Here is a 27468-nt window from a genome sequence, read left to right as displayed (position 1 = left end):
ATTGTGCCAGTACCTCCCTTTCAATGAAGGGCCTCAACACCGGACCTCACCGGAAATGACGTACGGTGAGGACACTTCAATCCACTAGAATTCACATCTGCAGTCCAGATCCTCTCTCAGGTTTACGTCAAACGCAGCCCAATGGAGATGGCAATAATGTAGGCTCCGGAGGCGCAACAAATCTCCAGAGCGCCAACCTGTGGAATATGTTGTCTACGTGCATTACTGGGGGTAACTCCAGCTGGAAAGTCCCTGGGCTGAGAATGGTCGACACAGCACTAGAACTCCAGGTCCCAGATGCGTACTTCCACCTGATGTTTTTGGTGGACACACGCACTCATTCACACACAGGTCTGGACCTGAACAATTATTTCCAAGCATGCGTTTGCCAAAGGATGATGAACCCTTTGAGGCATCCCCCTGTGTGACCAAACTGATAGAGTGGGTACGGAGAGTATTCAGACCCCTTTACATTTTTCACTCTTTGTTTCATTGCAGCCATAGTGAAAATTAAAAAAGTTCATTTTTTTCTCTCAATGTACACTTTGCACCCCATCTTGACTGAAAAAGAAACAGAAATAGAATTTTTGCAAATTCATTAAAAGAGTAAAGCTGAAATATCACACGGTCATAAGTATTCAGACCCTTTGCTCAGTATTGCGTAGAAGCACCCTTTTGAGCTAGTACAGCCATGAGTCTTCTTGGGACTGATGCAACAAGTTTTTCACACCTGGATTTGGGGATCTTCTGCCTTTTATTCCTTGCAGATCCTCTCCAGTTCCGCCAGGTTGCATGGTGAACATTGGTGGACAGCCATTTTCAGGTCTCTCCAGAGATGCTCAATTGGATATAGGTCAGGGCTCTGGCTGGGCCAGTCAAAAATGGTCACAGAGTTGTTCTGAAGCCACTCCTTTGTTATTTTAGCTGTCTGCTTAGGATCATTATGTAGTTGGAAGGTGAACCTTTCGGCCAAGTCTGAGGTCCAGAGCACTCTGGAAGAGGTTTTCATCCTGGATATCTCTGTACTTGGCCGCATTCATGTATCCTTCAATTGCATACAGTCGTCCTGTCCCTGCAGCTGAAAAATACCCCCATAGCATGATGCTGCCACCACCATGTTTCACTGTTGGGATTGTATTGGGCAGGTGATGAGCAGTGCCTGATTTTATCCACACATACCGCTTAGAATTATCACTAAAAAGTTCTATCTTCCTCTCATCAGACCAGAGAATCTTATTTTTCATAGTCTTTGAGTTTTTTAGCAAACTCTGCGGGCTTTATATACGTCTGGCACAGAGGAGAGGCTTCCGTCGAGCCACTTTGCCATAAGGCCCGACTGGTGGAGGGCTGCAGTGATAGTTGACTTAGAGGAACTTTCTCCCATCTCCCTACTGCATCTGCAGAGCTCAGCCACAGTGATCTTTGGGTTCCTCTTTACCTCTCTCACCAAGGCTCTTCTCCCACTATTGCTCAGTTTGGCTGGACGGCCAGGTCTATGAAGACTTCTAGTGGTCCCAAACTTCTCCCATTTAAGGATTATGGAGGACACTGTGCTCTTAGGAACTTTAAGTACTGCAGAAATTCTTTTGTAACCTTGGCCAGATCTGTGCTTTGCCATATTTCTGTCTCTGAGCTCCTTGGCCAGTTCCTTTGACCTCATGATTCTCATTTGGTCTGACATGCACTGTGAGGTCTTATAGACAGGTGTGTATCTGTACAAATCAAGTCCTATCAGTTTAAGTAAACACAGTTGAACTCCAATGAAGGAGCAGAACCAGCTCAAGTAGAATCACAAGGAAATGGACAGCATGTGACTTAAATATGAGTGTCTGAGCAAAGGGTCTGAATACTTATGACCATGTGATATTTCAGTTTTTCTTTTTTAATAAATGTGCAAAAATTTCTATATTTTTTTCAGTCAAGATGGGGTGCAGAATGTACATTAATGAGAAAAAAAATGAACTTTTTTGAATTTACTAAATGGCTGCAATGAAACAAAGAGTGAAAAATTTAAAGGGGTCCGAATACGTTCCGTATCCACTGTACCCTCACTACACACAGAGGCCCCCCCCTGCTTTTCCCTCCTCCTGAGAGGACACAGAGACTCAGGGTTTACTTGTGAGGGTTGAATCCTACCCCTACTATCTCGTAGCAGCTTAGCTGCCTCCACCGGAGAAAGGTAGGTTTGAGAAGGATGGTTCAGATCGTAGTTCCCAGGCAGCAGTCCTTACAAGACTGGTCCCAACTGACTGCTTCCCTGGACCTCCATTTTATGACTGGGTTGTGTCTCTTCAGCCAGAGAAGGCCTAAGACGATGGGACTTGGCATACCCTCCACAATGTAGTACGACAGGGTCTCTTCATGAAGAGTCCCTATATGCAAGTTAATATTGTTTTCGACTTTGGTGACACTCCTCTGGCTGAGAGGAACAGTCAATTGCCCGAACGGTAATGGGTCTCGCCATCGACCTACCGATCAGACCACAGGTCTGAACAAAGTGAGAATCCACGAGATTGACCCCAGCTCTACTATCCACAAGCACCGATATAGTCTCAGTTACCCTACAACCACCACTTCAGCCGGAATGGCACGCTGAGACAAAAAGATGGCGGAAATGTACACACCCTGGTCTTCTCCCTCCATACGAACAGGGGAACGCAGCTTTTGTGATGGAGAATGTACTTTGGCGCGAGCTGGGCTGACATTGATGATGAAATGATCCGTAAGACCACAGTAGAATGCCCCCGTCCCACAGTGAACCGCAGGTAACCTAGTTTGAGAGGAGACTCCTCCCACCTGTATAGGTTCGTCTGTTTGCACCAGTGTGTCCACCTCCCTAGAAAGAACCACAGGGGGTGGATTTGGTGTATGTCTCTCCCTGAGGAGTCTACTCACCCGGATAGCAAGGGCCATGGCGGCCTCCAATGACCCAGTAATAGCATACTGCACCAGGGTATCCTGAAGCTTAGTTGACAGACCCTGACAAAAATGGCTTCTAAGAGCAGGGTCATTCCACTGCGTGTCAGTGGCCCATCTCCGACTCTGAGCAGTACTCCTCAGCCGGTTGGCCCCTTTGCTTGATCTTATGGAGTCGAGACTCCGCTAGGGAGACGCCATCAGGATCACCATATATCAGCGCCAATGCCGCAAGAAACTCATCCAACGACCGCAAAGATGGTGAATCGGTCATCAGGGAGAAGGCTCAGGATTGGGGATCACTCTTGAGAAGGGAGACTATAATCCCCACATGCTGTTCCTCACTCCCTGAAGAACAAGGGAGATATAGCCTGAAATATAACTTACAGGCTTCTTTAAATACAATAAATTTCTCTCTCCCTCCAGAATACCTGTCAGGAAAGATATCTCAGGTTCTGGTTGAGCCAAGACATGGGCTGAGACCATGAACCCAGACACCTGCTGGAGCTGCTGCACCACCTGACACCGCAGCTCCGTTAACTCATCCGTGAGAGTCTGGATCAGGTGAGCCAAAGCCTCTGCTTGCACCATAGGTTCGCCGGAAAATATATGGGTTGGTGATAATGTCACGAAATGTAACTGTTAGGCGTCGGATTCCTGACACTGCACAGCAGGAATCCAGAGCTAGACATCCAGCGGTCTCCCATTCTCCTCCAACCGCTCCGGGTGCTGCTCAGCAATCACAGCAAGCCAGGTGTGCTGTTCTGACTTGCTCTGACAGCCTGAATGTTGCTGCCACCTCTGGTGCAGCAATGATAGCGCAACCTGCTCTGCAGGGAACCGCTCCAGAGGCTAAGTCCTCGTGCCGTGCTACTGGGCATGCCCGCAAGGTGACCTCTCAGTGGAGAGCAGGGGTCACATGTTCAGGTCCTGTGTCGGATCTGATTGGTCCTTCCCAGGGTACTGGAAGGTCCCGGAAGCGCATGGCTATAAAAAGCCCGCATGGCGGCTCGGCCATGCGCTAGTGTAGCATATTATGCTGTGTGTGTATGGTGATGGATGCATGGACTGGTGACTGACTTATTAAGAAACCCCTTCCCTCTGAATATACGAATGGTGACAGAGTGTTGGTTAGTCAGCTCCAGATTGCGGCAAGCTACACGCCACTGTGCCTCCTGCACTGCACACTAGCGTCCGACGGTGTCCGGCCTCCCGGCGCAGTTGTCCAGCGGCTTTAGTTATTGCCGCGCTGCGTCCATTGGCAGCGTCCATTGGCGGTTGCGGCTGCAACGCCACCCGCTGGGCTTCCTGTGAAGTTAACAGGGCCAGCGTCCTTATATTTATTACTGCCAAGCAACTCTGTGTCTGAACAGAGCCGCTCTTAGCGTTCGGGTGACGTTAACCCGAGCGCAGTACTTTACCTTTTGGTACATCTGCCATTGTCCAGCAGCGGTCGTACCATCTACCGCACGGTGGACCCCGGGCGGCGAACGCACCTCCTATTATTTATATCTGGTGCGTTCCGCCGACCCTAACAGTAACGACCCAACAGGGGGTCGGACAGCGGATGGCACAACACACACAAAGCTCACACACAGGGAAAAAAGGACTTAAAAATCCTGTACAATTTTTAGCAAAACACATCATGAAAAATAGCCTCACCAAACTTTGTCCAATGATTAACGCACTAGCAGGATGCAGCAGGCTCCCAAAGATAAAGGCTGGAGAAGCACAGGTGCCGTCTACTGATGAGAGCAGCCACCCTATCACTATACCTATCACTATACCAGTGATGATGGTGTTAGCTGCCTAGTGGAAAAAAGCACACAGATGGAGCTTGCTTAGGACATAAGTCACACAGGAAAGTGCGATGCACAGTGTCTGGATGACACCTATGATGGACTCTCCTAACGCGCTAAGCGGGTCCTTCCCCCCATTGCCATCAGGAACCTCAAAGCAATCAAAAAAAAGGTACAACATGCCTAGACCTGTGGCAACCTCCAAATATCAAGTCATCATATAAGAAAAATCAGGAAGTCATATTGCCATAAAAAATACACAATTTTTATTAGGTAATATTTAAAATGGTACAATGAACCTTTTTATAAAAATTTTAAAAAATGGGGATAAACAAAGCAAAAAAGAGTGGCTATTGGAGGAAATGAAAAAAGCCGTATGGTATGCGCTAACAAGTAAAATTATATAAATCTCACAATGCAAGTAATACAGGTATACAAGTATATCAAGCAGCCAAGAAGCTTGCAAACAAAGTGCAAAAGCGCATGAGAGACCAATAACTAGCTTTACAATGATTGTGGTATTATAAAGACATGACAAAAGCATATACTATGCTACAGTTGTGGCCAAAAGTATTGACATCCCTGCAATTCTGTCAGATAATACTCAGTTTCTTCCTGAAAATGATTGCAAACACAAATTCTTTGGTATTATTATCTTCATTTAATTTGTCTTAAATGAAAAAACACAAAAGAGAATGAAGCAAAAAGCAATACATTGATCATTTCACACAAAAATCCAAAAATGGGCCAGATAAAAGTATTGGCACCCTCAGCCTACTACTTGGTTGCACAACCTTTAGCCAAAATAACTGCAACCAACCTCTTCCGGTAACCATCAATGAGTTTCTTACAATGCTCCGCTGGAATTTTAGACCATTCTTCTTTGGCAAACTGCTCCAGGTCCCTGATATTTTAAGGGTGCCTTCTCCAAACTGCCATTTTTAGATCTCTCCACAGGTGTTCTATGGGATTCAGGTCTGGACTCATTGCTGGCCACCTTAGAAGTCTCGGGTGCTTTCTCTCAAACCATTTTCTAGTGCTTTTTGAAGTGTGTTTTGGGTCATTGTCCTGCTGGAAGACCCATGACCTCTGAGGGAGACCCAGCTTTCTCACACTGGGCCCTACATTATGCTGCAAAATTTGTTGGTAGTCTTCAGACTTCATAAGGCCATGCACACGGTCAAGCAGTCCAGTGCCAGAGGCAGCAAAGCAACCCCAAAACATCAGGGAACCTCCGCCATGTTTGACTGTAGGGACCGTGTTCTTTTCTTTGAATGCCTCTTTTTTTCTCCTGTAAACTCTATGTTGATGCCTTTGCCCAGAAAGCTCTACTTTTGTCTCATCTGACCAGAGAACATTCCTCCAAAACGTTTTAGGCTTTTTCAGGGAAGTTTTGGCAAACTCCAGCCTGGCTTTTTTATGTCTCGGGGTAAGAAGTGGGGTCTTCCTGGGTCTCCTACCATACAGTCCCTTTTCATTCAGACGCCGACGGATAGTACGGGTTGAAACTGTTGTACCCTCGGACTGCAGGGCAGCTTCAACTTGTTTGGATGTTAGTCGAGGTTCTTTATCCAACATCCGCACAATCTTGCGTTGAAATCTCTTGTCAATTTTTCTTTTCTGTCCACATCTAGGGAGGTTAGCCACAGTGCCATGGGCTTTAAACTTCTTGATGACACTGTGCACGGTAGACACAGGAACATTCAGGTCTTTGGAGATGGATTTGTAGCCTTGAGATTGCTCATGCTTCCTCACAATTTGGTTTCTCAAGTCATCAGACAGTTCTTTGGTCTTCTTTCTTTTCTCCATGCTCAATGTGGTACACACAAGGACACAGGACAGAGGTTGAGTCAACTTTAATCCATGTCAACTGGCTGCAAGTGTGATTTAGTTATTGCCAACACCTGGTAGGTGCCACAGGTAAGTTACAGGTGCTGTTAATTACACAAATTAGAGAAGCATCACATGATTTTTTGAACAGTGCCAATAATTTTGTCCACCCTCTTTTTTATGATTGGTGTGGAATTATATCCAATTTGGCTTTAGGACAATTCTTTTTGTGTTTTTTCATTTAAGACAAATTAAATGAAGATAATAATACCAAAGAATTTGTGTTTGCAATCATTTTCAGGAAGAAACTGAGTATTATCTGACAGAATTGCAGGGGTGTCAATACTTTTGGCCACAACTGTAAATCCAATGATAGCAGCAGTAACGCATTACCCATATGTGAACCATATTAAAGATGATCAGCTATATCGCCTATAAATTGATTGTCCTGATGTCCAAATGTCCCAAGTTAGTTTCAAGTGATGCAGTAGGGGCAGGACATAAGGAGCAAATCATAAGATGGATAAAAATGGCAGCTGAGCATAATAAGTCAAACCTCCAACGGGCCGTGGCACCCCAGACTCGCGTTTTGTATGATGCATCTTCCAAAGGCGCGTGCCTTCCCCCCATTGCCATCAGGTACCTCGCTGTCACCTAGCACTGCTCTGGTTAGTGCACTAGCCGGCAAGGGCGCTAGCATCACCACTGCAGAGGGAACAACACAGGGTACAGTGACAAACACGAGGCAGATGAGGAAAAACCACCACACTTAGCTTCCAGACTCCACTGCCAAGCTCTACATTGCAGATGACACCGAAACAGGAATCCCCAAACTCCAGAAGTAGCTGACTTCAGAGAGCTGCAACTGCACGGCTGGTATCCATAGAATAACTGACACCAACAGAAAGCTGATGCATCAGGTGACCATTTCAAGGATGGTGGGAGTGGTCACCACCCACATGAGTTAGCGTAACAAATCTGCAGTTGCAACAGATTGCCAGTGAGGGAAACTGACATTAACCCCTGCTGGTCCTGAAAGGAAAAAGCTACATTTAAAACATAGTGGAACCAGAGCTGCCACGAATCCAAAAAAGGATCGTGACACAAGGTAAAAACACTACACTTAGCTTCCAGACTCTGCTGCCAAGCTCCACACTGCAGAGGACACAGAAACAGGACTCCAAACTCTAGAAGTAGCTGATACAGTGCTGACACCAGAGAGCTGCAACTGCATGGTTGATTTCTATAGAATAACTATCACCAGTCAGCTGATGTATCAGGTGACTAGTTAAAGGATGGTGGGAGTGGTCACCACCCACATCAGCTGACGTAGCAACTCTGCAGTTGCAGCAAGCTGCCAACAAGGGTAACTGACATTACACCCGCTGGTCTGAAAGGAAAAAAAGAAACATTTAAATTATAGAGGAAACAGAGCTGCCACGAATCCACAAATGGATCGTGGACACCTCCATTTGTGGGCCTTTCCCTGCTTTCATGATGCAGTGTGCGGTGTCGTTGTGGAGAAGAGGTAAGTAATCTGTTGTCTGGTCTGACAGTAGGGGTAAGCGTGGGGGTCTGTATACAGGGTGGGTCTGTAAGTGGGGAGGTAGTCTATATTTTTAGGTGGTCTAATGACCATATATAGTGAGCTATTTATTCTAAAGAATCCATTACATATTTACTGAGCCTGGTAGTGGCATACAACCAATGGCAGAAGGCCACGTGACGGCTATGTAGCCTTAACTGGGGGGGGCCAGTACTGAACAGACCTATGACCACTTCTCCCAACATCTGCCGTTTATGTATGGTAGAAGTCGAGGGTATTTCTATGGAGTGGGGTCATGCACTGAGCCGCCTACATATCCAACAAGTGCCTGCTGTTTCACACAGCAATAATATGCAATTAACTTCTGCAATTGTGGCTAGCTCAGATTGAAGCAGTTTAAGGGTGGTTTCACATTAGCGCTTTTTAAGCGCACGCACGGCCGGGGGTAGCTCCGCCCCCGAGCCGGCTCTCTGCTCGGCGTGGCCGCCCCTTGCTTGTAGCGCCGCCTCCTAGCGCACAGCGGCGCCTGCGATCGGCGCACCCTATCTTTAGCATAGGGTGCGCAGGCCGTGCGCTAGTTGCGCTTTGACCTGCGCTGCGCACTTTTGACGGTGCGCCGTGCGCGCCAAAATCAAACTTTTCACCGTCAAAAGTGCGCAGCGCAGGTCAAAGCGCAACTAGCGCACGGCCTGCGCACCCTATGCTAAAGATAGGGTGCGCCGATCGCAGGCGCCGCTGTGCGCTAGGAGGCGGCGCTACAAGCAAGGGGCGGGCACGCCGGGCAGAGAGCCGGCTCGGGGGCGGAGCTACCCCCGGCCGTGCGTGCGCTTAAAAAGCGCTAATGTGAAACCAGCCTAAACCCTTAGATGCGATAAACAGCAACCATAGCATCTGAATAGAGAGAGGGCCCTGTCACTTCCATTAGCCCTGTGTATTGTGATCATGGGAACCTAATGGGTTGTTTAGAGGCATTCAGGGGACCATGTGGGGCCCAATTCAGACCATCATTACAGGACCCCTGTCTGTATGCTTCTGTAATCTGGTCCATGGATTTTGGTGGCACCTTTGAGGAGGCCTGGCTTCTCAGTTTTTATAGTTGGAAGAATCTATTTATTGGTGTCCATTCATTTTGGAATGTGATGTGCGTGGTGTATTATTGGTCATTATTGGGGGTAAATCTCACACACAGACACACACACACTATATGTATATACAGACACACAGCTCTGGCAAAATTAAGAGACCACTGCACAGTTTTATAAAAAATCAGCTTCTCTACATGTCTGACAGCCATTCCATTCCAGTGTCAGTTGAATTCCATCCAGAGTACACCTCATTCTACTTAATGTGCTTCTAATTAGGTGATCACCTGAACCAAATCTTATTTAACGAAGGACAGTAATAATAATAATAATCTTTATTTTTATATAGCGCTAACATATTCCGCAGCGCTTTACATTTTGCACACATCATCATCACTGTCCCCGATGGGGCTCACAATCTAAATTCCCTATTATAGTATACAGTATAAAAAACCCTGCTGTGGTGTTCACAATCCTCTTGCAATACGACAAACTGGATGGTAAAACAAGTGCTAGTAATATCCCAAAAGTAATAGGAATGGAAAAATAAGTTTTAACCTTGCCAAAGGAGTTGGAAAGAAAAATCTTGAGTGAGGAAAGGAAGGGCTCAATTCTGGCTTTACTGGCTGAGGGATACAGTGAGCGTCATGTTGCCTCTATCCTTAAAATTTCTAAGACGGCGCTCCATTACAACAAGGTAAAGCAGCAGACATTGGGGACAACGAAGCTACAGACCGGCAGAGGGCGAAAACAACTCTCCACTGACTGGGATGACCGTCATCTTATTTGAATGTCAGTCAGCAACCGCAGGATGACATCAAGTGATCTACAGCCTATTAATGACGCCCATTTGAAAGGTTGACTCACCAAACCCTCTCGCAAAATTTGGGGACCCTTGACGTTGGGTTGCCAGCTAATCTGCTTGGGCCAAAATAGTAACTGATACCCCATATCTTTTTGCACTTTTTATCATTTTTGCAGGATGCAGCTAGACCTCTTTATGTTGGCTTGTTTTTTTGTGTGTGATGCATATATATATATATATATATATAGTGCTGAGCAGCCCGCCTGCTAATACTATGGGCGTCATTAACAGGCTGTTCAGACACTTTGCACCACACTTATCTGTATGACTGATGTCCTATGTAAGCCTTATTTGTGTGCATTTTTTCCACTAGACAGCCAGACCCTCTTGGGTTACTGGCTGTTTTCATCAGTGGTTTGCACCTGTGCTGCCCCAGCCTTTATCAGTGGAGGTCTGCTGCATCCTGCTAGTGCATTAGTCAAGGTTTGGTGAGTCAACCTTTCAAATGTGTTCTCTTCATTTTTGCCAGAGCCAAAATCCTGTGTTCTCCTGTATTTATTCCTTGGCAAAGGTTAAAACGTGCAAGGTGGGGCCAACCACACTCCCTTGCACAGGGCAGAGGCGGACACCGTGTGGCTGGTCACATTCCCTAACACAGGGTAGAGGCAGGCACCGTGAGGCCGGTCACACTCCCTCACACGGAGCAGAGGCGAGCACCGTGAGGCCGGTCACTCCCTCACACGGGGCAAAGGGGAGCACCGTGAGGCCGGTCACACTCCCTCACACGGGGCAGAGGCTAGCACCGTGAGGCCGGTCACACTCCCTCACACGGGGCAAAGGGGAGCACCGTGAGGCCGGTCACACTCCCTCACACGGGGCAAAGGGGAGCACCGTGAGGCCGGTCACATTCCCTCAGACGGGGCAGTGGCGAGCACCGTGAGGCCGGTCACACTCCCTCACACGGAGCAGAGGCGAGCACCGTGAGGCCGGTCACACTCCCTCACACGGAGCAGAGGCGAGCACCGTGAGGCCGGTCACTCCCTCACACGGGGCAAAGGGGAGCACCGTGAGGCCGGTCACATTCCCTCAGACGGGGCAGTGGCGAGCACCGTGAGGCCGGTCACACTCCCTCACACGGAGCAGAGGCGAGCACCGTGAGGCCGGTCACACTCCCTCACACGGAGCAGAGGCGAGCACCGTGAGGCCGGTCACTCCCTCACACGGGGCAAAGGGGAGCACCGTGAGGCCGGTCACACTCCCTCACACGGGGCAAAGGGGAGCACCGTGAGGCCGGTCACATTCCCTCAGACGGGGCAGTGGCGAGCACCGTGAGGCCGGTCACAGAAGCTGTGTGAGGAGGATACTGTGAGCTGCGCTTCCCGGAATGAACAGTGAAGGAGACACAGAGGAGACGTAAACACAGAAAGGTGACGCGGGAGGGCGCGAAAACCGGGCGGAGTCTGAGGGGAGGAGCCGCCACTGACAGCAGGAGGAGACAGAGCCGCCACTGACAGCAGGAGGAGACAGAGCCGCCACTGACTAGGGACACACCGCGGAGACGGAGGAGGTGGCCGCGCTTCAGGACAGGGGCGGCGAGCAGGGGACACGCTACATCCCCGTGCACACGTCCTGGAACACCGCGGGCTGCAGTGGGCGTGACGCCGCCATGTCTGCCTTCCTGTCACGCTGGGCTGCTGGAAAGTTTCTGAGTTGTTCCCTGCTGCCGTGCGCTGAGTGCACGGTGTGACCGAGGACGGAGCCCCGGGCTGTACGGCTGGAGTGACTGCACCATGGCGCCGGGCACACGTCCTGTCAGCTGCTGCTGGAGGTAACACCGGACCCAGGACACGCAGGAGCCGCTCACAGACACGGACATGGCTTTACAATGTAGCGGACACCACTGACCGGAGCACGGGACCCTGTCCGCAGTACACGTCATATACACGGTGACCCGGCCGGGGGTGTGCTGGGGATGGGCGGCCGGCAGAGCAGCAGCCCGGCCTCGGACGGTCGGACACGGGCATACTCAGGGTCGGACATCCCTTCTAGCACCGGCCGGGGACCGATCAGGGGCCCAGCAGGGGTGGCCGCTTCCACCTCCTCCCCTCTGGCCAGGTACCCGTACACACACGCAGGACACTCGGCGGCAGCGGGCGGTGGAGCCGCAGGCTCGGAGCATACGCCGCCAACATTGGGTTCTCGGAGCCGATCTGTGGGAGGAATTCGCAGCCAGGCCCAGCTCAGTATACCGGGGGCAGCGAGAGACTCTGGCAGCAGCACCCCCGAGGAGGGAGGCAGAGAGCGGGCACCCGGGGGAGGAGGAGGCGGCGGCTCCAGGCTGCTGATCGGATCGCTGCCGTCTCACCTGTCCCCGCACCTCTTTGGAGGTGAGTAGTGAGAGCGATGACGACATAAAGGGTCACGTGTCTGCTGAGCCAAACTTCAGCACAGTCCCCACACAGCTGTCACCTCTTAGACAGGGCAGACCCCAGCCGTGCGCGGAGGCCGCTGCTCCAGCTGATACATGTACAAGTGTCCTTGTTAGGTTTCATGTTCTTTTAATTGCTCCTATTCTCTAGATTAGTGTCAGTGGATGTCAGCCAGTACAGCTGCTACAGGACCTGTCACCATTGATGTCACTATGGTGGGTGCAGTAACTACAGTGATACCTGGAGGTTAGGAGGTCTTTTAGCTCCACCACTGCCTTTCAGCCACACTCCTGCATGAGGAAATGCTACCAATATGGCTTTAAAGAAGGCAGAAAGGTTTTCATAACTCTCTCTAATCATTACTGCTATAGCTATGCAGATAAGAGAGTATTATAGTCTTTCTGGTTAATCATTATAGTTTTTTTTTTTTTTTTTTTTTTTTTTTACAGTTCTGAGGTCTATCTGTTCTAAGCAGGTTTTCTGGTTTAGGAACACCCCTGTTCCCTGGTTGAAGTATGTCCTAAAAACAAACCATGCTTTTGTCACCCTCCCGACTCCAGCACTGAGTCTCCACCTCTGCTTCTGGTGTATCACATGGTAGCTATACACATTAGACTAGCGTTTGCTATACCTGTCTGCTTCTGTCCAGTCACCACTAAAAGGGTTGTCCACAACTAGGACAACCCCTTCTTTAACTAAATGTTTGGCCTTAATAAAATATAAAAAGTCTATACTCTCCTCCCGTGCTGGTGCTGCTCCAGCGGTGCCAGTACTCATGGTCCCGGAGCTCTCCTGTGGTTGTTGTGACACGTGACCCTGGCACCCAATCAGCGCTGGCGTTGCTGCCCCCTCCTTCGTTCGGATTGAACATGAAGAGGAAGTCCGAGATCAGCTGCAGCCCTGGTTTACTCTTCATGGTTAATCCGTACGAAGGTGGAGACAGTGACCTCAGTGATGATTGGGCACTACGAGTCATAACTGCACGAGAGCCTCGGGACCGCGAGTACTGACACTGCTGGAACGGCGCCTGCAGGTGAGCATAGGCTTTTTTATTTTATTGGGGGCCAAACGTTTAGCTCAAGAAGGGATAGTCCTAGTAGTGGACTACCCCTTTAAGGGCACATGCACACTGGTAAACTAAGCAGAGTGTAAGAGGATGTTTAGCCATCCTTAATCAGAGTATAACTGCTGGCTGCTTCTAAGCAACTTGCAAATCTTCGGCTGCTTCTTAGGCTGAGTGCAGACGGACTTTTTTGCCCTGCGGATTTTTCCGTGCAGAATGGAAGAAATCCGCAGGTTAAATGACCTGCATTTTTCCTGCGGATTTCTTCCATTTTTAATGCGGTTTTCCTGCGGTTTTTGAAGTAACATGCTGTGGATTTTGTACCGCGGAAAAAACCGCAGCGTCTGCACAGCGTTTTTTTTTTCCATTGAATTTAAGGCTACTGTACATCACAATGCGGATATGCAGCATTTCTGCGCGGAAAAATCCGCTGCTGATTCGCTATATATCCGCATCGTGTGCACACAGCCTTAGGCCAGGGTCACACTGGCGAGGAATACGGGAGAGTGAGAGGCGCAAAAAGCACGCATTAGACACGGACCAATGATTCTCTATGGGGTCCCTCGCACCAGCCGTATATTTCTCCTCAGTATCCTACGCTCCGTGCCACTCGCAGCATGCTGCGATTGTCAGCGTACTACGCCCGTAATACGCCAATGCAAGTCTATGGGTGCGCAAAAAATACAGATTACACACGGACCACACATGTGACTTGCGAGAAATACGCACCCGGTGTCTTTTAGCAAAGCCGGCAATTCAGTGCGCTATACAGTAAACTCTCACTGACAGTTTTAATAAAGAAATGAAAGAATAGATATACACACATAGAATACATATATATATATGCATTCTATGTGTGTATATCTATTCTTTCATTTCTTTATTAAAACTGTCATAGGGCTCCATTATATGTCCATTTTGCAAGCCTGCGAGAAAATCTCTCCATACGGATGCCATACGGATTACATACGGATGCTGACATGCGCAAAATACGCGACCACACCTTCATTACGGATGACATACGGAGCACTGTTTAGGGGTCTGTCATCCGTATTACGCATGTAAAATACTGACCGCATTTTGCGCAGGTTAGTGTGACTCCAGCCTTAGACTTATGAAATCCAGCATTCCTATGATCCCAGTATTGCCAAAAACACAGACCACGCCACTATAAGGGTGTGTGCACACGTTGCGGATTCTGCTGCGGTATTTTCAGCGCGGATTTATCTAAATCCGCAGGCCAAAAGACCTGCGGTTTATCTGCGGTTTTCCCCTGCGGTTTGACACCTGTCATGGAGCAGGTGCCAAACCGCTGCGGAATCTGCACAAATAAGTGACATGCTGCAGATTTGAAACCGCAGCAAATCCGCGCGGAAAATTCCTCACCGTGTGCACTGCGGATTTCACTTTCCATTGCTTTTAATGGTACTGTACACCAAATCCACTGCGGATCCGCAGCAGAATCTGCAATGTGTGCACATACCCTAAAAGGTTTCCAATAGAGTTGAGCAAAAGACTTTGCAGGACTGGTTTAGTTCCCATGTCGGTAATTTGTGGCTGCTGGAGAAAAGATCTACGAACCTCGTACCTGGAGGCACATCTTGTGATTCCTAGATCTGGCGCAAACTTGTGTGAGTCGCTGTAACAATGCCTGGCCCACTAATCAGAAGAGACACCAACACATAGGCGGAACAAAGGGCTCTGGTCTTGATGATCGTTAACTACTGACTTGGCTGCTGGACCAGAATTTTGTGAAACTTTTTGCTATTCTACTTTCCAAATATAAAAGGGGTTTATTTGTGCATGTTCATGCCACAGAGGGATTCACCCCACATCCCATTGTAAAATCTACTTGAAAAGGAAATTCTGATTGCAGGGTCCTCCAGTGGTCAGGAGAATAGGGGTCATTTTATGGGCATGCATGACTGCCATTTTACCGATTTAATCTGAATCGAAGTGAGGCATAACATGGGATTAGAGCCGCTTCTCACGAGTGCCGTGGATTCCTGCTATCGAACGTTTATCATCTATCCTCTGGATAGGTAATATCTGACTCTATGGGAGAAGCCCTTTAGGGCCCGTTCCCATGGGACGAGCAAGCAGCACACGTACTCGATGTGTTGTGTATAAAGTGTTACTCTTCATGGGTCCAGATAAATTGTGCCTGCGGTGGATTACACATTACAATGGCTTGTCATGAGATCAATGAAAAGTAGTAAGATTGCATTATAATGAAACTGTTGGTATGGCGCTGTTGTAAGCATTACATTTATTCAGAACGACACCATCAATCTATGTACAGCTCGAGCTCAGGTTATTGTTAGTATACTGGAGCACAGAGAGTCTGGTAAATAAGCTGTGCTAAGTCTCTCGATGGCCGGCAGCCTGTCTGACAGAAATGAGGCATCATTAATTGGCTTAGCACCTCCAGTAAACAAGGCCCAGCTCTTCGTTTCCCATTACTTGTTTTCCTGATGTACTTGTTGATCTGAATTTTAAACAGTGTGAAGAGGAGTTAGGGCGATCAATCATTGGGTGGTATTACTCAGCAGAGCTTGCTGTTAAATCATGTGAAGCCTCAATGGAAAGATGTTTTTAATTTTTATTCCTAAACAATTTAACAAAATGTTGATGCAATATATTTGATTATGGTTTCAAGAATTAGAACATTTTCCTTCCTCCTTTAGTGCACAAATCGTGCACAAAAGGAGGAAGGAAAATGTTTTAAATTTCGAAACCGTCTTCCAATCTATTACATTAAAATCGCTTGTTAAATCATCTGCCAGTGGTCTCAGCTGGTCTTTGGTTGGAGAAGTCACCATTCCTTCAAAAGGAAAAAAAAAAAAAAACAGTGGCCCATAGGTCCAGTGCCATACATGTTAGCATCATCTCAGAGGTTAGTGGCCGGCAGAAGTGGTCACATGTTGTTGTGTCACATCTTTGCGCCAGGTGGGTAAAGAGATTGGCAGGGATCATTGAAGCATCGGTACCAGAGCATCAGGGACATTAGGAGCTAAAATTAACCTGTCGCCTGATTTGTGTTGCCCAAACCATGAGTCGGTGTGGCTGCATGATTTCAGCTAGGTATATTTTTCATAGCAACATACCGGTGTTTCAGAGAAAATAGCTTTCAATTTTCGGCCAGGGTCCAGGCTAGTCTGCTGCTATCCCTTCCCGCCTTCTCCCTCTACTGCAGTGAGTGATTGACAGGTCTCCCATAGCATAAGGCTGGTCAGTCATCTAGAGCAGGGTTCCCCTACTCCAGTCCTCAAGGCCCACCAACAGATCATGTTTTCAGGATTTCCTTTGTATTGCACAGGTGATGCAATTATCACATGAGCAATACTAAGGAAATCCTAAAAACATTATCTGTTGGTGGGCCTTGAGGACTGGAGTTGGGGAACCCTGATCTACAGTGGCTCTGGGTAAAGCTATCTGGGAATGGATTTTTAAAGTATGGTATATGCCTTCTGAAATGCCGGAGTATTTCAGAGAAAAATATACCTGATTGCACTTGTAGAGCCAGTCTCTGATTCATGCTGCCCGTGATTTGGGCTGCATGAATCAGGTGACAGATTTCCTTATAAGTAATTTTTTACTAGGAAACGAAGGTTTTTGTGTATGAGAAGATTAATGTATAATCACTTTTTGTTAGTAATTGGTCTAATATGATCCATCTCTTCATTTTGTGCCTGACTTGGGTTTGTAATTTAATTCAGTATATAGTACATACCGTAGTTATCCTTGTTCTTTTATGGATCGCTTAGAGCCACATCTCTCAGCCAGACTGCAGGTCTCCTGACCAAAGTCTTGTAGGGCATATAAAAAGCTATCGGCTCAGATCAGGAGACCTGCGGACAGAACGGTATTTGCAGTTGTAACGAGGACAAAAAAGTGCTACTATAAACACACGATCGGGCTGGCGGAGGATTCATGGGCCGAAAAACACAAGCTTCTACCAGGATACCAAATGCATAGTGACATTATTGATCTCCAATTCATGTTTCCACTGCTTCTGCTGGTGGGGCGAGCAAGTTGGCCAAAAACTGTATCAAAATACAGAATGTAAAGGCCTAAATCTGTGACTTGTCTGAGTGCTCTTTTAGCTGCATTTCTCTTTTGAATTGGTGAGCTGAGGGGAAAAAGAAACAAAAAGTTAATTCTTATGTTTGGCAAGTTCTACATTTATGATAAATTAAATCTAATAAGTTGACTAAAGCTAAAAAAAAAAAAAAAAAAAAAATCCACCCAAATTGTCATTGCTCTGCCACTATAATGAAGCGTGAAAAAGGGAAATAAAGAACGGTGTGAACAGAGTCTAATATGTTGGATTCCTGCGCTGCAGTCTGAGTGTCCCTATGATGGTGTTCCTATGATGGTGTTCCTTGGCTTGACCAGTGGACATGAGGCCAGATTGGTCAATCACTCGATGTCCCTGTAATATGTTATCTACTAGTGACACAATTTCTGCAGCTAACATTGTCGACTGATGAAGCATCTTCGTACAGTGGAGATAATAAAATGTGGCGAAGAATTTTATAATTAGTTTTTGTCTCTTAGTGTTTAGTAGTCCTTTTACTGGAAAAATTAGTTTTACCATCGCTGGTTTTAATCCTAGAGACACCAGATGGAATATCCCTATCTCACTGTAAGCTAAAAGGGAAAAATATAATTTGAACGTTCTCCAAATTCTCTTGTAGATGTTTAGATGACTTTGCCTGAAGTGCAATTTATGTTGTCTGCTAGAAATAGCCCCTTTCTAATCTCCAGTTTTAGATCAGTCAGGACTAGAGTTGAGCGACTTTTGGTTTTTTAGGGTCGCGTTTCGTTTCGTGAAACCCGACTTTTCCAAAAGTCGGGTCGAGCAAGATCGTCCGATTATAGGGAAAAGTCGGGGTCGTCCCGAAACACGAAACCCAATGTAAGTCAATGGGGAATAAAAGTCGGCAGTGAGAGGAGGACAGGAAACACACCTACAGTGCCCATTTGAATGCCAAAAGCATCAATTCTTCTTTCTTAAGCTTGTCAACCTTAATTAACTTCATAATACAAGTTACGCACTGAAAAATGGGGGTTATTTGACTACAAACTGTGGGGGGGGAGGGCTGGCTCCAGGTTTTCATGTGCCCTGGGCGAAAGAGCGCCCCTTTAACACATACCACAACTCATCATGCTCCGATACGGCAGAGAAATAGCGGTATAGTCCAATGAAAAATACCTCACTTTTTACATCTCATGACGAGGCCCATCTATTTCTCCATACAGAATCATTGGTCCCATATAATGTTTGAAACAGTATATGATGAGCTCCACATAATGCTACAGTATATGTTGGTCCCCATGGATGAAGCTCCACTGTCTTATGGGCCCAAATAATGCTCCAAACATAATGGGCCCCATTTCTAATGCTCTAGTGTATAATGGGCCCTGTAAATGCTGCTCCAGTGTCTGATGTCCACCTTTGGAATGTTCCAGTGTATGGTGGGCCCCATCTATCATTCTCCAGAGTATAGTGCTCCCCAAAAATTGCTGTCCCAACATTGAAAACAATCAAATAAGTCTCCTCGCTAGGGAATCCCTGTACTTGTCAGGACAGGTGCTGTAGCTTGCTTAACAGCTCGCCAGCCGTTCTCACGCCCAGTATGGATTACACGTGATTGCACAAAGGTGAGAAAGGGTACCGTATCCCCAGATAACATGTATGGATAGCGTACACATTCAAAATATATGTCTCAGGAGGCAGGCTCAGACGGTGTTAGGCCCAGTATGGATTGCACGTGATTGCACAAAGGTTAGAAAGGGTACCGTATCCCCGGATAACATGTATGGATAGCGTACACATTCAAAATATATGTCTATACAGCATGAGGCAGGCTCAGACGGTGTTAGGCCCAGTATGGATTGCACGTGATTGCACAAAGGTTAGAAAGGGTACCGTATCCCTGGATAACATGTATGGATAGCGTACACATTCAAAATATATGTCTCAGGAGGCAGGCTCAGACGGTGTTAGGCCCAGTATGGATTGCACGTGATTGCACAAAGGTTAGAAAGGGTACCGTATCCCCGGATAACATGTATGGATAGCGTACACATTCAAAATATATGTCTATACAGCATGAGGCAGGCTCAGACGGTGTTAGGCCCAGTATGGATTGCACGTGATTGCACAAAGGTTAGAAAGGGTACCGTATCCCTGGATAACATGTATGGATAGCGTACACATTCAAAATATGTCTATACAGCATGAGGCAGGCTCAGACGGTGTTAGGCCGAGTATGGATTGCACGTGATTGCACAAAGGTTAGAAAGGGTACCGTATCACCGGATAACATGTATGGATAGCGTACACATTCAAAATATGTCTCAGGAGGCAGGCTCAGACGGTGTTAGGCCCAGTATGGATTGCACGTGATTGCACAAAGGTTAGAAAGGGTACCGTATCCCCGGATAACATGTATGGATAGCGTACACATTCAAAATATATGTCTATACAGCATGAGGCAGGCTCAGACGGTGTTAGGCCCAGTATGGATTGCACGTGATTGCACAAAGGTTAGAAAGGGTACCGTATCCCTGGATAACATGTATGGATAGCGTACACATTCAAAATATGTCTATACAGCATGAGGCAGGCTCAGACGGTGTTAGGCCCAGTATGGATTGCACGTGATTGCACAAAGGTTAGAAAGGGTACCGTATCACCGGATAACATGTATGGATAGCGTACACATTCAAAATATGTCTCAGGAGGCAGGCTCAGACGGTGTTAGGCCCAGTATGGATTGCACGTGATTGCACAAAGGTTAGAAAGGGTACCGTATCCCCGGATAACATGTATGGATAGCGTACACATTCAAAATATATGTCTATACAGCATGAGGCAGGCTCAGACGGTGTTAGGCCCAGTATGGATTGCACGTGATTGCACAAAGGTTAGAAAGGGTACCGTATCCCTGGAAAACATGTATGGATAGCGTACACATTCAAAATATATGTCTATACAGCATGAGGCAGGCTCAGACGGTGTTAGGCCCAGTATGGATTGCACGTGATTGCACAAAGGTTAGAAAGGGTACCGTATCACCGGATAACATGTATGGATAGCGTACACATTCAAAATATATGTCTATACAGCATGAGGCAGGCTCAGACGGTGTTAGGCCCAGTATGGATTGCACGTGATTGCACAAAGGTTAGAAAGGGTACCGTATCCCTGGATAACATGTATGGATAGCGTACACATTCAAAATATATGTCTCAGGAGGCAGGCTCAGACGATGTCAGGCACAGTATGGATTTGACGGCCCAGATTACACAGCGGAGGAGCAGGGAGAGGTAAAGATTGCAAATGCTGGGGCCCTGCCCAAGCAAGGGGGGCCCACTCGTGGGCGTCGGTACTGGCACTGGGCCCCTCATAGTACAGCGGTGTGTCTGACGGCGGGTGTGCACCACCACCGTCAGAGACACTTGATTGCACTATGAGGGACCCTGTGCCAGTGCCCGCGCCCAAGAGTCGGCCTACCCACCTGTCCAGGGCAACGGCACTCGCACGGTGTCGTGCGGTAGGTGGTGACCCCGGCCATGGGGGGGGAGGCAGCACAGTTAGGGAGTTTTAGAAAGTGGCATATGTTGATGTTGGACATTCAGCTGATGCAAAAGGCGAAATAGGTGAAGTACCAGGAAGAGGTGGACCAAAGCAAGCCATTTTTCTGTCACCCTATGTGTCATCAGGGGAAGGTGGGACAAAATCCTTGGAAACCCATGCGTGGTTCATTTTAATGAAGGTTAGATCATCCACATTTTGGGTTGACAGACGGGTCCTTTTTTCTGTCAGGATTGATCCAGCTGCACTGAAGACTCTTTCCGATAGCACACTTGCAGCTGGGCAAGCGAGCTCCTGTAAGGCATATTGGGCCAATTCAGGCCAGGTGTCCAGTTTAGCGGCTCAATAGTCAAAGGGGAATGACCTGTGTGGGAGAACATCGATATGGGAGGAAAAGTAGTTTGTAACCATAGTTGACAACTGCTGTCTCCTGTCACTTTCCATCGATGCAGTATTACCAGTTGTGTGAGCGGTATTTGAAAAATCAGTCCACAACATTGTCATGAAACCCCTGTCTCCAACAGGGCTGTGGAGTCGGAGTCGTGGAGTCGGAGTCGGTGCTCATTTTGGTGGAGTCGGAGTCGGAGTTGGAGTCGGTATAAAATGGACCGACTCCGACTCCTAAAGTATATAATAAATTGGGTACAGTAATTCAATGCAGGATGTTCTGAATATTTTTTTATAGGAGTTTGGGAAAGTTATGAAATGTCCTATAAATGACTGTTCTATTCCTGATCTAAGGCTACATTCACACACAGCGTTTTTCCTGTGTTTTTTGAGGATACGTTTTTCAGCTGCAAAAGCTGATCATCTTTTTAAAAAACTGCATCACCTGAAAGGTTTTTGAGCTCATAGATAATGTTTTCAATAGCAAAAGCAGACTAGAAATCTGCTCTATCTATCCATTTATCCATATCTGTCTATCCATATCGTATCTGTACCAAAAAGAATGAAAACCGCGTAGTACACCAATATATATTCTGTTCTATCTAAATATCTTGATTATTGGATCATAAAAATGATTAAATGTCTGAGGTTCACATTGTACTACAATAAATTTTTCACTTAAATATAAGCAATATGTGTCGGAGTCGGAGTCGCAGGTTTGGCTTACCGACTCCACAGCCCTGGTCTCCAACGCCACTTCTGCTGTGTGCACCACGAACACCTCTGCCAAGCTGCCCCTGGCCCGTACGGCTCGTGTGAGAACCATCACCGCTGCTGTGTGCTGGGAATGCCTCAAGCAACCGATTTACCAGAGTTGCTTGTTTATTAGCCAATATTAGGTCAAGGTTCTCCTGTGGCATGATGTTTTGTAATTTGCCTTTATAGCGTGGATCCAGGATGCTGGCCAACCAGTAGTCGTCATCGTTCATCATTTTGGCAATGCGGGGGTCCCTTTTTAGGATCCGCAAGGCATAATCTGACATGTGGGCCAATGTTCCCGGTGTCAATGATGCACTGCGAGTGCTGGGTGGAGGAGCACTTTCTGGCAAATCCACATCCCTCCAGTCACGCACAAACCCTGTACCAGACCTTGCCACGCCAACATTTTCACTTGCCCCACGAGATGCATCCTCCTCCCCTAAGTAATCATCCCCATCATCATCCTCCTCCTCCTCTTCTTCCTCCACCTCGTCCAGGAGAGGTCCCTGAGCAGACAATGGCTGAATGTCATCAAGGATTCCCTCCTCCTCTTCCTCCTCATCAACATTGGCTGCAGACGCCTGCTCCTTAAGGTGCGTCAAAGTTTGCATGAGCAGACGCATAAGTGGGATGCTCATGCTTAGGATGGCGTCGTCTGCGCTTACCAGCCGTGTGCATTCCTCAAAACACTGAAGGACTTTACAAAGGTCTTTCAGCTTCGACCACTGCACACCTGTCAACTCCATGTCTGCTCTCAAAGTGCCTGGCCGTGTATCCTCCCACAAATGCATTACGGCCTGCCTCTGCTCGCACAGCCGCTCCACCATGTGCAGGGTGGAGTTCCACCTTGTTGCAATGTCGATAATGAGGCGGTGGTTGGGAAGGTGGAGCAATCGCTGCAGCTTCTGCATACGAACGGAGTGTACAGGTGACCTGTGGATGTGCACGCACAGTCTTCGCACCTTCTGGAGCAGGGCTGTTAACTCCGGATAATTTTTGAGGAAGCACTGCACCACCAGGTTCAAGGTGTGAGCCAAGCAAGGTATGTGGCTGAGTTTTGAAAGGGCTATGGCTGCCACAAAATTACGGCCATTATCACTAACTACCTTGCCTGCCTCAAGATGTACACTGCCCAGCCATGACTCAGTTTGTCGCTTCAAGTACTCGGCCAGCACCTCGGCGGTGTGTCTGTTGCCCAAACACATCATCTGCAACACAGCCTGCTGACGCTTTCCACTAGCTGCTCGATAGGGGGACACATCGTGTGCAACAGTGGCAGCTGCAGATGGAGTGCTCGTACGACTGCGCTCTGTGGACGAGCTTTCGCTTCTGGAGGAGGAGGAGGAGGAGGGTCGAACGCCTACAGCCAACTGTTTCCTATACCGTGGGCTAGGCAGCACTGTCCCACCACCGCTGTCCCCTGTGGACCCTGCATCCACCACATTAACCCAGTGCGCAGTGATGGACACGTAACGGCCCTGGCCATGCCGACTGGACCATGCATCAGTTGTGAGGTGCACCTTTCCGCTCACTGACTGCTTGAGTGCATGGACAATGCGGTCTTTCACATGATGGTGGAGGGCTGGGATGGCTTTGCGAGAGAAGAAGTGGCGACTGGGTAGGTCATAGCGTGGTACTGCATAGGCCATGAGTTCGCGGAAAGCTGTGCTTTCCACCAACCGAAAGGGCATCATCTCAAACGAGATTAGTTTGGCAATGTGGGCGTTCAAACCCAGTGTACGCGGATGAGAGACTGAGTACTTTCTTGACCTACTCATAGTGTCTGGGAGGGTGAGCTGGACTTGAGAGCTGCATATGGTGGAAGTAGCGGTGGACAGGGTGGACTGAGAGAGGGTTGATGATGGTGATGGTTGGTGTTCTTTCTGATGGCCTAGAATCAGTCTTTCGTTGATATAACAGTGGGATTCCCTGACTGCTGTGGTCTTGCAACGACACCTCAACATTTGCTGCTGTGCTAACCGGTGGGCTTACAGTGGGGGAAACAATGTAGCGTTGCTGACTACCTTCGTTGTGATCAGTTGCACATGTGGCACTTGAGGTTTGGTGTTGTGTCCACGCTTGCAAGTGCATGCTGGTTAAATGTCTAAGCATGCAACTGGTATTCAGATTTTTCCCTCGGCTAAAGGTCTTTGCGCACTTCTTACAGATAACCTTGGCCTGATCATGAGGATTTTGTTCAAAAAAGTGCCACACTGCACTCTTCCTACTTTGGCAGACATTTTGCGGCCTAGCACGCTGTGATCTTTTGACCCTCTGGACAAGCTGTCCAGCAACTCTTTTGATGTTTGGAACCTGTCTTTGGAGTGCTCCGGGCCTGCCAGATAACAGCTGTTGCGATGTCGATGTCTGCTGTGGATGCTCCTCATCTGAGCTATTGGAAGCAGCACCCTCTTCCCCCAATGGATGCCAATCTGGGTCAACAACTGGGTCATCCATCACCTCCTCTTCTATGTCATGTGCACCTTCCTCTGTGTCACCGTGTATGGTGGTATAGTGTGCGGGAAGGGGCACCTGAGTCTCATCAGGGTCAGAATCTGGCTCTGTACACTGCGAGGACAATGTAGTGCTCTGAGTGAATGTACCAGCAGAATCATCCATCAGCGGCTGTGCATCAGTGCACTCCATGTCAGATTCATCTTGGCCTGGGTAATTCACCATTTGACTTGATAATCCAGGCATGGTATGTGAAAACAGCTCCATGGAGTAATCAGTAGTATGGCCTGCGTCATCCTTCAATCTTGGTTGGGGTGAAGGACACAAGGAAAGGTGTGGTTCATGAACATGAGCCTCCAATGACGACTCAGTGCTTTTACTTTTTACAACTGAAGAAGAGGAGGCGATAGAGCTGGAGGCTGAGTCAGCAATGTAAGACAAAACTTTTTCCTGATGCTCTGGCTTTAAAAGCGGTTTGCCAACTCCTAGAAAACTAAGCGTTCGAGGCCTTATGTAGCCAGACGATGACGCAGGGTCAGCACCTCCTGCATTCGGTCCTATTTTGCTCTTGCCACTACCATCAGATCCACCACCAACACCATCATTACCAGCTGCCAACCCCCGCCCAATTCCACGGCCTCTTCCACCAGCCTTCCTCATTTTTGGTAGAAATGTAGACAAAATCCAACAAACTATATAGTAATGTAAAACAAGGTGTCTATAGGACAGGGGAGATTTTGAATTTCTGCACACACTTTTGGACACTGGACACTTTTGGATTGTGTGAGGCCCACTGATATCTCAGCGCTATGTGACAGGCTCGATGGCACTGCTGTGACAAAAGTGACTAGAGGATAAGGGAGATTTTGAATATCTGCACACACTTGTGGACACTGGACACTTTTGGATTGTGTGAGGCCCACTGATATCTCAGCGCTATGTGACAGGCTCGATGGCACTGCTGTGACAAAAGTGACTAGAGGATAAGGGAGATTTTGAATTTCTGCACACACTTGTGGACAGTGGACACTTTTGGATTGTGTGAGGCCCACTGATATCTGAGCGCTATGTGACAGGCTCGATGGCACTGCTGTGACAAAAGTGACTAGAGGATAAGGGAGATTTTGAATATCTGCACACACTTTTGGACACTGGACACTTTTGGATTGTGTGAGGCCCACTGATATCTGAGCGCTATGTGACAGGCTCAATGGCACTGCTGTGACAAAAGTGACTAGAGGATAAGGGAGATTTTGAATATCTGCACACACTTTTGGACACTGGACACTTTTGAATTGTGTGAGGCCCACTGATATCTCAGCGCTATGTGACAGGCTCGATGGCACTGCTGTGACAAAGTGACTAGAGGATAAGGGAGATTTTGAATTTCTGCACACACTTGTGGACAGTGGACACTTTTGGATTGTGTGAGGCCCACTGATATCTGAGCGCTATGTGACAGGCTCGATGGCACTGCTGTGACAAAAGTGACTAGAGGATAAGGGAGATTTTGAATATCTGCACACACTTTTGGACACTGGACACTTTTGGATTGTGTGAGGCCCACTGATATCTCAGCGCTATGTGACAGGCTCGATGGCACTGCTGTGACAAAAGTGACTAGAGGATAAGGGAGATTTTGAATTTCTGCACACACTTGTGGACAGTGGACACTTTTGGATTGTGTGAGGCCCACTGATATCTGAGCGCTATGTGACAGGCTCGATGGCACAGCTGTGACAAAAGTGACTAGAGGATAAGGGAGATTGGATTGCTTTTAAAAAAGCAGTTTGCGGAGCAGTGGGTAAACAGCAATGCCAGCCTGTCAGGAAGCCTTAAAAGGCAGCCCAACAACCAACACCACTGATACACCACTATATAGCCTCCCCTTGCACTGCACACACAGTGACTGGTGTGTTGTGCAGGCCAAATCGCTAGCAGCAGAAGCAGTTTTTTTGTCTTCTTCCCTGCCTAACGATCTCCCTACAGAATCAGCAGCAACCTCTCCCTATACTAAGATCGGCAGAAGTAAGATGGCGGTCGGCGTGCACGCCCTTTTATACCCCCTGTGACGCCCACCAAAGCAAGCCAATCACTTGCATGCCCTTCTGAAAGATGGTGGTGACCCGTGCCTATGTCAGCACTTTGCCCACTGTGTCCGTGGATCCTGATTGGCTGAAAAAGAGCGCAAAACAAACTTTTGAAACGCGACTTTGGCGCGTAAGTCGCCGACCTCGTGGCCGACCTCATCCTAGGGTCGGGTTTCGTTTCATGAAACCCGACTTTGCCAAAAGTCGGCGACTTTTGAATTTTTTCGACCCGTTTCGCTCAACTCTAGTCAGGACATTTTCTACATACCGAAATACATATTTGTGCTTCTTTTAATAGAAATGTAGGTTTTATAAATAACCTTTCCTGACAACAGGCTGACAAAGAAGTCAGCTGATAATGAGAATCTGTTACCCCATCTGAGAGCTACAAGATGTAGCGGCAGAGACCCTGATTCCAGCAATGTATCACATACTCTGATGCTTTCTGCAGTAAAAATAAGTGTTTTATCTGCTGTAGATGAACTAGTTCACTGATTGCTGAGCTTTGTATAACTCCACCCTGGCAGCTCTTTGGCAACCTTCTGCCTATGCACAGTGTACACAATCAGTGGGTGGGGTTATACAGAACTCATGAATATGAAGGACTACATGGAAGCAGGTTTACTAATCCACTAGTGATATCGTACTAATAACAGAGATTTTACCAAAACTATAGCAAGCAGCCCAGTAAGTGACACTTGA

At 47.7% G+C, this 27468-nt stretch overlaps 1 protein-coding gene across 1 annotated transcript in view; it reads left to right on the top strand.

The window, feature by feature from the left end:
* Positions 1-11468: 11468 nt before the first annotated feature.
* ZNRF2 (zinc and ring finger 2) overlaps positions 11469-27468 on the top strand; it is a 150948-nt gene continuing 134948 nt past the window's right edge. The window contains exon 1 of the mRNA XM_073569164.1: positions 11469-12365. Coding sequence (XP_073425265.1) covers positions 11951-12365 — 415 coding nt within the window. The 5' untranslated portion in view covers positions 11469-11950. The remainder of the gene's footprint in view (positions 12366-27468) is intronic.

The sequence above is a fragment of the Dendrobates tinctorius genome, unplaced genomic scaffold (assembly GCF_039654945.1).
Source record: "Dendrobates tinctorius isolate UK_male_01 unplaced genomic scaffold, ASM3965494v1 ptg000005l, whole genome shotgun sequence".
Classification (NCBI taxonomy): Eukaryota; Metazoa; Chordata; class Amphibia; order Anura; family Dendrobatidae; genus Dendrobates; species Dendrobates tinctorius.
Note: the sequence above shows the minus strand (reverse complement) of the source record. Positions and strands in the feature narration are given on the sequence as shown.